This window comes from Schistocerca piceifrons, chromosome 2, assembly GCF_021461385.2.
Source record: "Schistocerca piceifrons isolate TAMUIC-IGC-003096 chromosome 2, iqSchPice1.1, whole genome shotgun sequence".
Classification (NCBI taxonomy): domain Eukaryota; kingdom Metazoa; phylum Arthropoda; class Insecta; order Orthoptera; family Acrididae; genus Schistocerca; species Schistocerca piceifrons.
The window spans coordinates 610580119-610597229 of NC_060139.1; the positions used below are offsets into that span (position 1 = coordinate 610580119).

General features: G+C 37.4%; 1 protein-coding gene across 3 annotated transcripts in view; it reads left to right on the plus strand.

The window, feature by feature from the left end:
* Nucleotides 1-1049: 1049 nt before the first annotated feature.
* The window catches only part of LOC124777690 (tubulin-specific chaperone E), a 70207-nt gene continuing 54145 nt past the window's right edge, over nucleotides 1050-17111 (plus strand). For 2 of the 3 annotated variants that reach the window (XR_007015767.1, XM_047253170.1), the window contains exons 1-3: nucleotides 1365-1521; nucleotides 2328-2555; nucleotides 14475-14678. Coding sequence is in view for 2 of the 3 variants with exons in the window: in XM_047253170.1 (XP_047109126.1) it covers nucleotides 2341-2555; nucleotides 14475-14678 (419 nt within the window). In the remaining variant the exon portion in view is untranslated. Of the gene's footprint in view, nucleotides 1152-1364; nucleotides 1522-2327; nucleotides 2556-14474; nucleotides 14679-17111 lie in introns of those variants that run through there. The other variant, XM_047253171.1, reaches the window with a different exon arrangement.

The window sequence follows — 17111 nt, forward strand, 5'->3', positions numbered from 1 at the left end:
AACGCGTCGACGTATGTGGTATCAGCATGATGGTGCACCTGCACATTCCGCAATTAACACTAGGCTGACCCTTGACAGGATGTTCGACAGGCGTTTCATAGGACGTGGAGGACGCATAAATTGGCCAGCCCGTTCTCCTGATCTTACACCTCTGGACTTCTTTCTGTGGGGTACGTTAAAGGAGAATGTGTACCGTGATGTGCCTACAACCCCAGAGGATATGAAACAACGCATTGCGGCAGCCTGCGGCGACATTACACCAGATGTACTGCGGTGTGTACGACATTCATTACGCCAGAGATTGCAATTGTGTGCAGCAAATTATGGCTACCACATTGAACATCTATTGGCCTGACATGTCGGGACACACTGTATTCCACTCCGTAATTGAAAACGGAAACCACGTGTGTACGTGTACCTCACCCCTCATGGTAATGTACATGTGCGTCAGTGAAAAATACCAATAAAAAGGTGTTAGCATGTGGACGTAATGTGCTGTTCCAGTCTCTTTTGTACCTAAGGTCCATCACCGGTCCCTTTGGATCTCTACGTAATTCGGTGCTCTCCGATATACACGATCGAACAGCGGAGGAGTGGTACTCAAGCGTCAATTTTAGGTTACAATATCCCGGATGCAATTAACATTTTACAATGCAACAAACGGCACTGATTACGTATTTGGTTATATGTTCAGATGTGCTAACAAAACTAATGGGGCTCCATTTAAAAAAAAAAACGTAGGTTTGTGTTAAAAAACATATTCCGTGCATTTTTTATGGTTGGTATTAACCAATTACACTAGCCCCTCTCCTCACGTTCGATCTGTGGAATCGATTCGTCAGTATTTGATGTGGTTTACGAAATATATCCAGCGGTTATGTTAGGTGACTCACCCTGTATACTCTTTCACCACTTATATCCAGTTTTTTCTTTAAATAATCAAATTGCTTTGTGAAGACCACAGATCGAAAATACCCAAGTTTCCTTTTTTTTCTTCAGGTTGGATGTTTGCGGGTGGAACTTTTGTAGCTTATGTTGACGGGGAACGTAAGAGAAAATCCTCGTATGTCATAGATATAAAATGCACTTCTGGCACCAACCTTCATGTTGATTTGCAGAATATAGATTTTGCAAGCGCTCCTCGTAACCATGTCAGTATTCTGTTTGTCTTTTTCGTCAATAATTTGTTGGAAGAACCTATTCTAATTTGTTTTTTCCGAAACCAACTGTACTCTATTATGTTCAGCACCCTTTCTCTGCTAGTTGTAAAACATATGCGAAGCGATTCAGCGATTGGCTTCACCAAAGTCTGCGAAAGTAATAGCAATATTTTTCTAACCGATTAGCAAACATTAATTCAAATTACAATTTTCAAATAATAAAATAAATACTGCTGAAATGGGATAGGAAGATTCTTTCCACAAACATCCTTGAGTAATTCCATGGTGATCCAGAGATAAAACAGTCTTACGCTCCTTCGAATACAGTAAACGGCACAAAATTGTGAACGTCAAATGAATGGTAGCTTGATATTTTTATGCTGTTTAGCGTAATGAATTTCCTTTGTAGACATTATAAACAAATTACACACTTCTTTGTAGCCTGAAATGTATTTTCATTAGTGAAATTTGTGTTGAGTGTAATGTGGCATGGTTATAAAAATATTACTGATTGCGTAGAAAGTATAAAATGAAATAGCGTCTGCTCGTTACGCTATGTGAATTGAGTACAGATTGTTTAGTTACTTTACTATAATGAAGCGCGTCAGCGTTTGTTGCGGGTGTGTCAATAGCTCATGGGATGCACATTGTCAAAGGTACTGCAAACGTGTTTATCCGAACGAGGAATTCTTCGAGTTTAGAACTGAAGAGCCCTGTTCTCCAGTAATATGAAAAACAGGCCGAATGACACAGTCATTTTAAGCACTTATCTTGAAGAGAAGTTGAAAGGACTCGTACTGACTGGATGCGAAGGAAATTTATTTATGCTGAAAGAAACAAAACATATTTATTCAGTGAATTAATAAAGTGCGTGTAGTGGATATGACGTCTGAGATACCAGTAGTATTTTACAGTTTATATTTACGACTGCGATGCAACCTTTTCATATGTTTTTTTCTTATATGTGGACCGATTTGACAGGTGCCCTATTAGAATAACACACTTTTGATATTAAACCGATTTAATGTTCCATTTAAGATCATTTAGATGTCAGTGAGAGCGAGACCTATCAGTAAAAAGAATTTGCGGAGATAAATAGTCACAACAGTTTGAAAATGCTATTGTCAAATTCTGAATTTGTGTCTTTAAGTTGTGTTTATATTTCAGTTTTGTCTTGATAATGATTGGCCCAAATATTCCTGGGAACACGACGAAAGATGAGTTCTCGTTACTTCAGTTGGGTCAGCGCATAGAATGCAGTGGTTCATATGGAACTGTGAAGTACATTGGAGAAGTGCCACCAACTAAAGGAATATGGCTGGGTATTGACTGGGATGAGCCACATAGAGGAAAGCATGATGGAATGTACAATGATGTTAGATATTTCAAGGCAAGGTAAGGCAGCATTCTTCAGCATTATTATATGTCTTCACAGTATCTACAACATGTCTCTACCAGCAAGTGGAAACACACATAAATAACCTTATACATTGTACAAGAAACAGTACTGTTTATTGATGAAATGGGAAGTTAGAAATAGACACAAAATGCGCCTTGTTTTCCACTGTGTGGGTCTGACTGTGATATAATGAAAGAGAACAAGTGTACGAAAAGAGAACATTGTCTGCTTGCAGTAACTGACAGTTTAAAGGGCAAATTAATTTAATATTTGTTGTATTAAAATGACGATCAAAGACTTATTATCATCAACCATGTGACATCCACTGCTCTGGATAAAGTTTGGAGATATGCTTTCTTTTGCAAACATTCTGTAAATAATATTGCAGATTCCTGTAGTATGAATTTTCCTCCAACTGTAAAACAGTTCTGATGGAACTTTGTCATCTCTTGGTGCTTGCCATTCTGCATACCTCAGATGTCTTTTACACCTTATCTGGTATTAGGTCTGAAATTTTATTTTGAAAAAAGGTTGCTTGACCATCTCAGAAAAAAATTATGTTTGCTGGGTGAATTCCTCAATGTTTAGTAGTCACAAAAATATTTTTTAAAAAATTTATTTCTTATTATTTTGAAATGGCAGCTATATTTGTACCAGGCCACATGCGTTTTTTTCGTATTCACAAGCATCTTAATTTTTTACAGATATTCAGTAGTGGATTATCCTAAGCCTTTCAGATAAAATGCATTTAGTTCAGCACACTCTGAGTTACAAATTAACACCATTATCACTTAGCTGAATGTATTCTTTAATATATTTTTAATAGTTCAAAGTTATCAGCCACAAATTAAAAAAAACTCAATTTTTTAACAGTAGTTTTCCAAAGAAAGATTAATTTCTCAGCTTTAAAATTTTTTCTGCTATTACACTGTATTTTATAGCTAGACTACTTTTTATAGAGTATCAATTATGAGCAGCTTGCACTTAAAAATACAGTATTTTTTTTTTTTTTTTAAAAGAAAGGGATATTTTTTAATTTTTCCATTTTGTAGCGTGCAGTATCTTTGTTTGGGGACCAGATAAAAATCTGAAACTTTCACAGTTAATAGACCTTCATGATATCAACTTCAGTATAAATTTCAACTTAGAGATTCAGTTGGAAGCTATGGAAAAAATTACAAACATGAGTCAAAAATAAGTTATTTTAACATTTGTGATATCTAGGCTTATGGAATAAAATATATCAGTTACAGTATATAATTTAATCATATCTATGATTCCTTACTTTTTCTTATTGAAAATAAGGCTGCTAATTACGTTATATTGTTCTCTTGTTATTTGTTTTTAGTAAATCGCTCATTTACATTGAGAAATTTGTTCACTCAGTTTGGGTGTTAGATTATAAGTTTGCACAGTCACAGTTGTAAATTCCATGGGAGACAGCTTCCTTAGTACATTTTTAAGAGGCATCCAACCTTGATCGTTCTCAATTTTTTTTTAAAAGATGCCCTTGATCCTGGAGGGTGATAAAATACATGTTCATCTTGGTTTTGACAGTCAATATTATCAACTTCACCAATCCACCACTGTTCATCGTAAACACAAGCCACTATGTCTTTATTTTGAAGAACCAGTTGTACAAGATTTCCACACTGATGAAGTTCACTATCAGGCGAAGTTGATGTGATCTTACTCTTCAGTAAGTTGTCTGAATGGGGTACAAAACAATGAAAAGATCGAGTGCCTTTAATCTTCTGACAAGTGTTGTATCTTTCCTTCAAGACACTGAATATAGACGTATTGTATTTCCTCACATTGTACAAAAACATAGGTAGTTCCTTTAATATGTTTTTTACGTAATTCAAACATTTCTTGAGGCGTTATGATATGATTGTCATCGGTCTGTTGCAGACTTGCTTTTGTGACAGCTCGCTCTGTTGTACCCCCGACACCATCACAAGGATTCTTCCCATGGCATGAAGTGAAAAAGTGCCATTCTGCATCAAACCCAAAATCTTCTTTATGAAAGGAGATTCTCCCCCCCCCCCCCCCCCCATATTGACTTGCTGCCCCATCCGAAAAGTAAATCAGTTTTTTTATGGAAGGGTGGTGCTGTTTAATCTAGGTTGTTAATTTTAGTTAAAAAGTGTGCACTGCTGTAGTGTTGTGTTCAAGGTAGTCACTTATGATACAAAAGCTGTGGCTCATCAATTTATCTTCACCTTTATAATAGAATACAAATGGATGAACTGTGGCCTGTTAGTTTACCCAGTTGTGCCCTCGTACTTCATCTATAAAAACAAAGGAATAATTTTTTGAAGAGTCAGCAAGAACTAAGCATTCATCAGCTGCCAAGTTTTTGCTTTTTGTCTTTCAAAAATTTACTTTTAGCTTTTCCAATAAAATAATGCATGCATTTTCAGATTTTCAAGGTTAGCCACCAACACTTCAAAAAACTCTTCTCATGTTTTTATGACTGTCACCATTTCAGTTCTGTCTTGTGTCACCCATTGTTTGTATTTTATATTGTCAGGCATCAAATCATCTTCTTCGGATTCTTCAAATATTTCAAGTTAGGCTTGTTTGCCTGGAAAATCTTCGCATTTTCCCTTGATCATACAATTGTAACTGTCAATACTGCATACCATAACTTCCAAAAGGTCTTTATAGTCAACTCTATGATTGGCCCCAACTATCATCAACTTTACGTTCTGATGATACAAACAAACACAAACATTATGGGTGCCAGATGCCCCTGCAACACTACACAATCTTGGTCTCAAATTGTAAAACTTTGATCTTCCAATTTTAATGTCGGGATTTTCTTTTTTAAATTCAGTGAATAGTTCAGTTAAATTACTCAATATTAACGTGTTTTGTCTTTGAATCTTAGAACCATTTTCCTTCACAGAAACACAGTCTTTTTTGCCAGACATCAAACTGCTGTTATTGTCATCATCATAATACTTTACAACTTTATTGATTGTGTTTTCATCTACCAAATTAGATGGACTTTTCTTTTGTAATGCTGGTAAAATTCCCTGTTCTTTTACTAATTGCCTTGTTAACTTAACAAGACGTTCTGACACATTAAATTCATCACTAACTTTTGCTCAACTCCAATAATTTGGCAGTAAACAGATAATCTTAATTTTATCCTCTTTGTTTGAAGTACAGCATTTAGTTTTTCTATCAAATCATCATATCCGGTTGGTGAAGTTTTAGAACTTCCATCTGTTTTAGTACAAACTGTATTTTTAAATGAAACTTCCAAATTCCTTTTGACTGTAGCTGCCACTTTCTCAGTTTTTGTATACAAGGCACTTGGTCTTTTATCTTGACTTAGTTTTCTGACTTTACTAGCAGGCGATATGCCCAGGATTTCACAAGCTGTATCTACTTTTTTATGGTTGCTGATAAATCACAAAATTGTGTATCTGAGGTTTCACTATCCTTTCTCTTGTGAATTACAAATATCTTAGAATAACATGTTGGACGCAATGTTTTTCCTGGTATGGGATTGACAAAAGGGCTATTATTTTTAGAATAATGATCAAATGTTATTTCTCGCAGACCTTTTGTTATAGGTTTCTTTTGTTTCTCAAAAGGGTCCATGCAAGACTGACTAAAAAGGTGATGAAATTATTTTAAGTATTTCATGGTACTTGCTTGTTGGTTTGACCTCTGGGCCGACTTGTAAGTAAAACAACACTTTTCTTCTTCACTGTAATCTTCGATTAAAGTAATGGCTTTAGGATACACTCCGTACACGCTTTTATGACATGCTTCATTAATAATAACACCAACAGAACATTGAGACACCATTTTCAGCTGCACACTTCAAGAACTTCTTGCTAAATAAGTGAGTCGACAATTGTTGGTGTAAGGGGGAAGACAACAATCAGACTTGTATAGGCTTGCAGATGCAATTGTTAGCCTGCTGAAACAATTACCACAGCATTGTTTTGACAAATAATCATTATCTAGTGTAATGTGGTGTGTTACATTAAGCAGTTGGTATACTTTATTTGATTAGCCTACCAGATATTGCAGATGTTAAAAAATGAGTTTTTGACTCGTGTTTGTAATTTTTTCCCCATAACTTACAATTGAATCTCAAAGTTGCAATTTATACTGAGGTTGATGTCATAAAGGTCTATTAACTGTGAAAGTTTCAGATTTTTATCTGGTCCCCCAACAAAGATATTGCAGGCCACAAAATGGAAAAATTAAAAAAAAAGGTCCCCTTTTTTTGAATAGTGTATTTTTTAAAGTGTGAGCTGCTTGCCATTGATACTATATAAAAAGTAACTATACTATACAGTGTAATAGCAGAAAAATATTAAAGCTGAGCAATTAATCGTTCTTTGGAAAACTACTGTTAAAACTTTGAGTTTTCTTAATTTGTGGCTGATAAGTTTGAACTGATAAAAATATATTAAAGAATACATTCAGCTAAGTGATAATAGTGTTAATTTGTAGCCCAGTGTGTGCTGAACTAAATGCATTTTATCTGAAAGGCTTAGGACGATCCACTACTGAATAATTGTAAAAAATGTAGATGCTTACAAATATGGCTGCCATTTCAAAATAATAAACAATTTTTTTAATATTTTTGTGAGTACTAAACATTGGGGAATTCACCCAGCAAATATATTTTTCTGAGATGGTCAAGCAACCAGTGCTGGACCACTAGGTATGGATTGAGCCTAAATGTGGTTTCTACCCAGTATAAGATAATTTACTTTGTTATATTCATAATTTCCTTTGTCAGTTGTTTCTCTAACCAAATTTACAATATATCTTTTCACATGCTTTTTAAAGAAACTTCAATATAGTTTTAGGCATTATGGAAGTGTCAGATTCCACCTGTCTGCTGTGACCCGTGACGTCATCAACCGTAATGTATCTACAGAGAAATGTGTACAAAAATAAAAACAACATGAAAATATTTCACTCTAACAGTAGCCTAAAATGAAACTGATGTGACAATGTCAGGAAGTTGGGGTTTAGGGTTGGGGCAATCTAAATACACTCCTGGAAATTGAAATAAGAACACCGTGAATTCATTGTCCCAGGAAGGGGAAACTTTATTGACACATTCCTGGGGTCAGATACATCACATGATCACACTGACAGAACCACAGGCACATAGACACAGGCAACAGAGCATGCACAATGTCGGCACTACTACAGTGTATATCCACCTTTCGCAGCAATGCAGGCTGCTATTCTCCCATGGAGACGATCGTAGAGATGCTGGATGTAGTCCTGTGGAACGGCTTGCCATGCCATTTCCACCTGGCGCCTCAGTTGGACCAGCGTTCGTGCTGGACGTGCAGACCGCGTGAGACGACGCTTCATCCAGTCCCAAACATGCTCAATGGGGGACAGATCCGGAGATCTTGCTGGCCAGGGTAGTTGACTTACACCTTCTAGAGCACGTTGGGTGGCACGGGATACATGCGGACGTGCATTGTCCTGTTGGAACAGCAAGTTCCCTTGCCGGTCTAGGAATGGTAGAACGATGGGTTCGATGACGATTTGGATGTACCGTGCACTATTCAGTGTCCCCTCGACGATCACCAGTGGTGTACGGCCAGTGTAGGAGATCGCTCCCCACACCATGATGCCGGGTGTTGGCCCTGTGTGCCTCGGTCGTATGCAGTCCTGATTGTGGCGCTCACCTGCACGGCGCCAAACACACATACGACCATCATTGGCACCAAGGCAGAAGCGACTCTCATCGCTGAAGACGACACGTCTCCATTCGTCCCTCCATTCACGCCTTTCGCGACACCACTGGAGGCGGGCTGCACGATGTTGGGGCGTGAATGGAAGACGGCCTAACGGTGTGCGGGACCGTAGTCCAGCTTCATGGAGACGGTTGCGAATGGTCCTCGCCGATACCCCAGGAGCAACAGTGTCCCTAATTTGCTGGGAAGTGGCAGTGCAGTCCCCTACGGCACTGCGTAGGATCCTATGGTCTTGGCGTGCATCCGTGCGTCGCTGCGGTCCGATCCCAGGTCGACGGGCACGTGCACCTTCCGCCGACCACTGGCGACAACATCGATGTACTGTGGAGACCTCACGCCCCACGTGTTGAGCAATTCGGCGGTACGTCCACCCGGCCTCCCGCATGCCCACTATACGCCCTCGCTCAAAGTCCGTCAACTGCACATATGGTTCACGTCCACGCTGTCGCGGCATGCTACCAGTGTTAAAGACTGCGATGGAGCTCCGTATGCTACGGCAAACTGGCTGACACTGACGGCGGCGGTGCACAAATGCTGCGCAGCTAGCGCCATTCGACGGCCAACACCGCGGTTCCTGGTGTGTCCGCTGTGCCGTGCGTGTGATCATTGCTTGTACAGCCCTCTCGCAGTGTCCGGAGCAAGTATGGTGGGTCTGACACACTGGTGTCAATGTGTTCTTTTTTCCATTTCCAGGAGTGTATAAATCTATACGAAAAACGGCACAGTGCCAAAACAAATATTATCCACAAAACTCTACACCAAAATTTCTCAAAATGCGACATATTCTACAAACATGAAAACTACAGGAATCATACTTTTCACTAGAGCTATATAGCTCAAACAGAACCCTCAGTACCAAGAAACCAACACACCCAACTCAGAAATGCAGTATCGCAAATTTCCCTTGGCCTATATAGCTTAAATGAAGCCTTTGATACCAAAAACCCAACACATGCAACTCCAAAATGTGGTACTGCGCATTTCAGTTGCCCTGTATACCACATACAAAGCCTTTGATACCTAAAACCCAAACACAAGTTTAAATACCAGTAGCTCAGATTTCATGTAACCCCCATCTCCTCCTCCTACTACATTTTAAATTAATCTGTTACCAGAACCTACATTTTGTATTCACATTCGTTGACTTTGTCAACTTGCTACCTAATTGTCACCTTCCAACCAAACTTACAACTTGAGCTATGCTACAGCTCAGACTGTCACAACAACCTAGATGTCAAGTGGGGACATTATCATACTCAATTCATTGTAAATGTTGAAAGCAAAGGATATTGAATTTTCTCAAGTAGTAAATTTATCATATAATTTGTTAAGTTCATGCTTCCATGTCCTCTAATACTATTCTGCACCTTCTCTGGCTACTGGTTGCTGTTTGCTGCCTCTGTAGCTGAGAATTTTATACATATTAGTGCATTCTAACTCTAACATGAAGTGCCAATATGAATCTTGGTGTTGGGAAAAAGAAAATGTCATTACCAGAATTTGTCCAGAAAGGGAAAAAAGGTGGTTGTGTACAAATAGTTCAAAATTCCTGATTACCCATGGTGCATCTGTGTCCTGAATTAAATATCGTGTCTCCTTTGAGGAAGGGCGTGAGATTATAATCCATTCTGTGGATAAGATCTTCTTTTCTGTAATCTCATACTGCTATATAAAAGTAAGTATCAGCATTCTCTCACTTTCTTTTTGAAAAACATTCATAACAGTATACACACAAACTACCTTGCCGAACATGATTACAGTCTTTCACACAGCACTGTTACAAATTACACATAACATACCATTCAGGAGTTAGTAACAACCATTATGCAGTAGATCCTTGCCAAGAGCCCATTTTGCTTGACATATATTTAGCCAGCTTTTCAGTGATAGGAAATAAGTATTCATTTACATTTTGATTACATTTCCTTTTTGTTTGTAGGTTAAGACAAGAGCAAGTGACCAAAAAAAGCCAAGACATTAGAAACATTCCATCCTGGATTTTCCATTCTTTTATTCCAGCTTTGGTATTGACTAATTATTCTGGAGCTATTAACGGTTGACTTTGAACATCCCAGACTGCGATTAAGCCAAAATTTTCATTACTTGTTGATTTTGGTTTTGCTGCCTGTATTCATTTATTTATATTGTCATGGTGGTTTATACTGGCAAATTCACATCAAGATGAATGGTGAATGATCACCAATTTATTATATTTTATTATTTATTTGTTTGTCTAGGAGTATGTCATTTGCCCATTTGGCACAACAGTTTAGGATGTATCAAACATATTATATAAAATTGTATAGAATTAGGCGATGTTAGGCTAGGAAGTCGGCCAAGGTCTTATCAATAGAACCATCTGAGCATCCATCTTAACAATTTGGGAAAACCATGGGGAAAAAAACAGTTATTGTTATTATAACAATTGCAGTTGGTCTGCAGTCACCATGTCTAGCCCACAATCTAACCTCCCAACTGCACATAGCTGCCCTACTCTCTATTAGCTGCCCTGATCTCTATCCACTTTATCCCTGTGCGTTCCCGAGCAGCACTGCACTGTCCGCCACCGGCACCCTGCTATCCCCCTCTCTCTCTCTCTCTCTCTCTCTCTCTCTCTCTCTCTCTCTCTCTCTCTCTCCCTCCCTCCCCCACCCCAGCCTTCTCCTTACCCCCACCCAGTTACCATTCCCATCATGCACTGGTGCTGCTGCTTGCAGTGCAGTTTCAGTAGTTTGAGACTGCAATCGTGTGTGTGTGTGTGTGTGTGTGTGTGTGTGTGTTCTCTGTTGTCTATTTTTGATGAAGGCCTCCTGGCCGAAAGCTTTGTGACAGCCTTTCTGTTGTGCCTATATGCAACTCGGAATCTCTGCTATATGGTGAGTAGCAACTTTCCTTTTCATAAAATTGTAACATTCCATCCTGGATTTTATATTGTTTAAATAAAGTATACATACTCTAAACTAGATGTGTGTCCATGTTTCCATAAGTAAGTTACTTAAGTAACACTTTGCAAAAACATGGGAAGTGAAATACAAATACACATTACTGTCAGCATTATATTCAAGTTTAGGGCCTATTGTATGAAACATGATATATCACTTAAGTATAAGAACTCACAATAATTTGAGGAAGATACACTGATATAACACACACAAATTTTTTTTACTATAACTAAAAAAATGTATTTAATTGAGAAAAATTATAAAAAAAATGTTTTTACTGTATCGACTCCCATGATGTATAATCAGTTAATGCAGTGGATTTTCACATCACTTGGTCTTAGCAAGTGTCCCTGTAGCTACATCATTTCAATCATCTTCAGTGGTATGCAGTGTGTCCATACGTGTGTTTCACATCTCATGGTCTTAGCCTGTGTCCTATAACTGCCACATCTTACTTCTCTTCAATGGATTGCAGGTTGACCACGCAGTGGCTTTCACATAGTAACCTACAAAAATTGAATGCATGTCTTACAATCATGGGAGGTAGTGAGCTAATATTAACATCAGCATATAAGATTCTGCCACTGAACTGAATGACTGAGGTATAGAGCAAAATTAAAGATATGTTTCAATAGAGATATTTTATTAGAAAAAAATGACACTCAGCAACAGTACATGTACTTAAATTACACTTTCAGTAATATATACACATACAGATAACAAAAAGACATAAAATTACAATAATACTTGCAAAAGTAATAACAGAACAGTTACCAAAATACGCTTACCTAACCAAAGACTCATATTGACCTTACGTATGTTACCTGTTATAGAGTTTTCATTTAAATCATTTCATTTCAGCTTCTACTGAATTGTTATCTATTTTGATGCCTCCCTCCCTCCCTCCCAAATCCATTACCTTCTCTTCGTATGTAAAATTCCTATTTGGATGCGAACTGCCCAGATGTTGGTTAACTGCAGTTCAAGGTCCCATCCAACTTTTGGAGGTAGTCAAAAAGTGTTCCATTGAATTAGCAGATGCATTCGGCCCCACTGAAAGCTCTTAGGAACTCACCTTCTCAGAGTGGCAGTTTCAGTTAAGACTTAAAGCGACAGGTTTCTTTAACCAATTTTTGCACAATTCCTTCTTGCTACCTTTTTCTTCCCAATAGGTTAATCCATTCAAGATCTCATTCTGGATTTTAATCCATTTGGCTTCAGACCAGAAATAGTAAAGAAAACTTCTTTCAAAGTACTGATAACTTAATTTTTTAAATTTTCTTTAGTTAGTCTGTTTTACCACATCTCCCTCTAAAAGTCTTGGGTGTCTGTCATGTAAGGTACAAAATTATTGCTGCAACATTGAGTAAAATCTAGAGCATAATATTTTTCTTTCCCTGAAACATTTCACTTTCACATTGCCCCATATACCATTATTGTGAATTGCAAAACAAACTTCCTGCAGATTCTTTACTCTAACACCAATGTTTTCTAGGTTTGGTTGGTTTCAGTTTCTATTCTTTTTAAATTAGTTATACTTTGTACTACAAAATTACTTATGGCCTCAACTTTATTAAGTACATTAACCATTTGGGCTTGAATACTGTCACCGACCGAAATTGTGTGTCTCTAAATTTGACTCAGCTGTTGCAAGTTTTGATTTAAATTTGTGGTCTTTTGATTCAAGGGGATCATGAACTCCTTTGAATTTCTGTTCACTGTTGCACTTTTCAAAAGTACTTCTTTCTTACAGCACTAGTGTCATCGTTTAAAGAGATTTTTACCGCAGCTATCCTGTCCTCAGATTTGTGCACTTCAGTTGCTAGCAAGTTAACTTTGCCACACAGCTCTGCCCGCAAAGCTGCATTTGAAATACAATTTCATTTCTAATATCAACACATCTTATGTATAAAATTATTGAAATTACATGTTATCAATATAGGTTTTGGTCAGAGAGTTTGTTGCTGGTGTTTGTGATCAGCCTTGCTAAATAATCAGTAGTTGACTATGAAATTATGTCACAATGGTCTTTCCAATTTTAGTCTTAATCGACATACATCTCTTTAAGTTGTACCCTTTTTAACTCATTTGTGTCCAGTAACACTTGGAAATCTTGGTTTTGATTCATTTTTCCAAATTGAATGTAGTTTTTTTTTCACATTATGCATCAGACAGTTGGCATTGAACCATGAATGCGGCGACTTGAGGCTTGTTCGATTCTTGTAGATAGAGATTCCTTAACATCACTCACTATTACACTAATTTCATCTGCAAACATGATGTTAGCTGTAGTCTGTGAGACCTGTATGTTAATTATACAAAGAGGGAATGGAAGGGAGCCTAACACACTATTATGTAGTACTCCTATTTAAATTTTTTTTACATCAGTTACTGACCTGATTTTGTGAGTTGACGTGAGTTGCACAATCTTTGGTCTGTTTTGCATATATTTTTGCAACCACTTGTTTTCTGTCTCCATTGTTTCCAGCTTACCTAAAAGAATTTCATGATTAACGCTACTGAAAGGTTTAGAAAGCCCCGAAATATCTCCCTCAACAATATTGTTGTTTTCTAGGCTGCTTATGGTTTCATCTGTGTAACCCATTATTTGTGGTGCTGTACTTCTACCTGTTCGAAAGCCATGTTGATTACTATTCAGTAGTTAGTATTCTTGATTTGTTGTCATTAATCTCTCAAATACTTTAGAGAATGCTGAGAGAAGTGGTGTGGATTGCTAATGTTCAACTTCACACCTATTGCTACTGTTAAATAAACCAATAGTGTGTTATGCACTCAGTGTTTAAGCTGCAGCATAATTTTGTGAAAATTGTTGGATTTTTGGAGTTGCTTTTCTTAATTTGGTCAGTTGATGTAACATACGTAATGTATCAAAATGTCTTCTGAACACTTCTGATATGTACCTGATGTAGCCTGGTGGTGGTTGGATTTCTTACCTACAACCCACAACTTGCATGTTAATTGTTATTACTGTGGGATTGTTCAGTAGGTATTATCTAGTCAAGCATAATATTGTGGGTATATTTAAATGCAGAATGTTGTATTTGTGTATTAATAATTTAATGATTGGACATATGTGCCACAGTATGATGTCTCTAATCATTAATTGTATTTGTCATTCTCACCTGTGTTTACAAAAATAATTTTCTGAACTGTTGTACAACAAGCCAGTAATAGAAATACTTTCTTTTAAAAAAAGGTTTCCTCAGTCAGGATCCTTCATTCGCCCAGCCAAAGCTAACTTTGGAGTCAGTTGCCCTGAAGCAATCAGGGAACGGTACGGAGAAGTGAAAGGAGATGAAACTGCTGGAATTGACAGGAAAGGATTGGAACTCTTACAAAAGGAAATCAATGCTAGATTTCTGGAAGTAGTGGGGTTTGACAAGGTTAATAGACAACAGAGGTAAGAGCAATAGAATGGTTTTAGTGTTGTTTGACTGTTGTTCCCAATTGTTCTTGTGACTTTCTGAAACTAATTAGTTACATTGAAGTACAGTTTCACTAATTGTCATTATAAAACAGTTCATGTAATTCTGACTTGTGGTGACTTTTTGATCTACGTCTACATCCATACACTGAAAACCACTACAAAGCGCATGGCAGGGTACATCCTGTTATACCAGTTATTAGGGTGTCTTCCTGTTCCATCCACATATGGAGCGCAGGATGAATGATTGATTGAATGCCTCTATGCTTACTATATTTATTCTGATATTGTCCTCACAATCGCTAAGAGAACAATATGTAGGGGTTTGTAGTATATTCCTAGAGTCATCATTTGAAGCCAGTTCTTGAAACTTTGTTAGTAGACTTTTATGGGATAGTTTGTCTGTCTTCAAGAGTATGCCAGTTCAGTTTTTTCCATATCACTGTAACACTCCCCTGTGGTCAGACAGACTTGTGACCATTCGTGCTACACTTCTCTGTACATGTTCAATATCCCCTGTCAGTCCTATTTGGTACAAGTCACACACACACACACACACACACACACACACACACACTTGAGCAATATTCTAGAATGAGTCGCATGAGTGATTTGTAAGAAGTCTCCATTGTAGAATGATTGTACTTCCCCTGTACTCTACCAATAAACCGAAGTCCACCATCTGCCTTACTCACAATTGAGCGTATGATCATTCCATTCCATATCCTTACAAAGTGTTACACCCAGATATTTCTTTGAGTTGGCTGATTCCAACTGTGATTCATTGATATTATAGTCACAGGATACTACATTTTTTTCATCTTGTCCAGTGCACAATTTTACATTTCTGAACATTTAAATCAAGTTGCCAATCTTAGCACCACTTTGAAATCTTATCAAGATCTGACTGAATATTTATGCAGCTTCTTTCAGACTGTACTTCATTATAGATAATTGCAGAAAGTCTGATGTCACTATTAATATTGTCTGCAAGATCATTAATATACAACGTGAACAGCAAGAGTGCTAACACATTTCTCTGGGGCGCACCTGAAGTCACTTCTACATTTGATGATAACGCTCCATCCAAGATAACATGTTGTGTTCTCTTTACCAAAAACTCTCCAGTCCAGTCACAAATTTAAGTTGATACTCCATATGATCGAGTGTTTGACAATAAGTGTAGGAAATCGAGAAATGCTCTGTTCTAATTACCACCTTGATTCATGGCTTTCAGGATGTCATGTGAGAAAAGTGCGAGTTGGCTTTCATGTGCTCGATGTTTCCAGGATCCATGCTGATAGGCATAGAGGAAGTTATTTTGTTCGAGATACCTCATTATATTTGAGCCTAGAATATGTGCTAAGGTTCTACAACAAATCAGTGTCAGTGATATTGGACGGTAGTTTTATGGATCACTTCTACTTCCTTCTTGTAGACAGGCGTTAGCTGTGCTTTCTTCCATCAACTGGACATGGGTTTTTATTAGAGGGATCTGCGATAGATTAAAAGTTAAGAGGGGCTAACTCGGCTGCAAATTCAGTATAGAATCTGACAGAGATTCCATCGGGCCCTAGAACTTTTTTCAATTTTAATGATTTCACCTGTTTCTCAACATCCTGACACTAATACTTATTTCATTCATATTTTGAGTGGTACAAGGACTAAATTGGGGCAGTTCTCTGGGGTTTTCTTTTGTAAAGGAACATTTTAAAATGGAGTCAATCTTTTCAGTTTTTGCTTTGCTACCCTCATTTTCAATTCCTGTTTTATTCACTAGAGACTGGACAATAACTTTGGTGCCACTAAATTCTTTACATATGACCAGAATTTCTTTGCCTTTTGTGAAAGATCACTTAACAAAAATTGTGCTACAGTAGTTATTGAAGGCTTCACGCATTGCTCTCTTGACAGCCAAAAGTGTTTCATTGAGTATCTCTCTGTCTCTGCTGTCCTAAGCTTTGTTTTACACCTATTGTGTCATAGTCTCTGTTTCTTTAGAAGTTTCCTCACAGTAACTGTGTACTATTTAGGGTCCCTCTCTTGTAATGATCTGAATTCAACAAAAGTAGATATGTATCTGTAACTTTCGTTAGCAAGGCTATTTGTATGTATCTCTGAAGTCAAGATATTTGGTCTTATGTGAAATTTCTTGAGTATAAACATAATATCATTCAAATGAATGATGTAATTGCCAATTTTTGCCAGTTATGTACCAATGATTGATGAAATAACGCAGATAATGTTATTTTGGATGATCTTTGATATGTTCAATGGCTCAGAGGCTAAAGTCATGTCAAACAAACTTTAAAAATATTTTTGGTAAATGGCATTTATATCAATCAGTATTTTGTTTTGCATGGATATGTGAAGTTTGCTAAAGACACTATTGTTGGTAAGATGAGATAC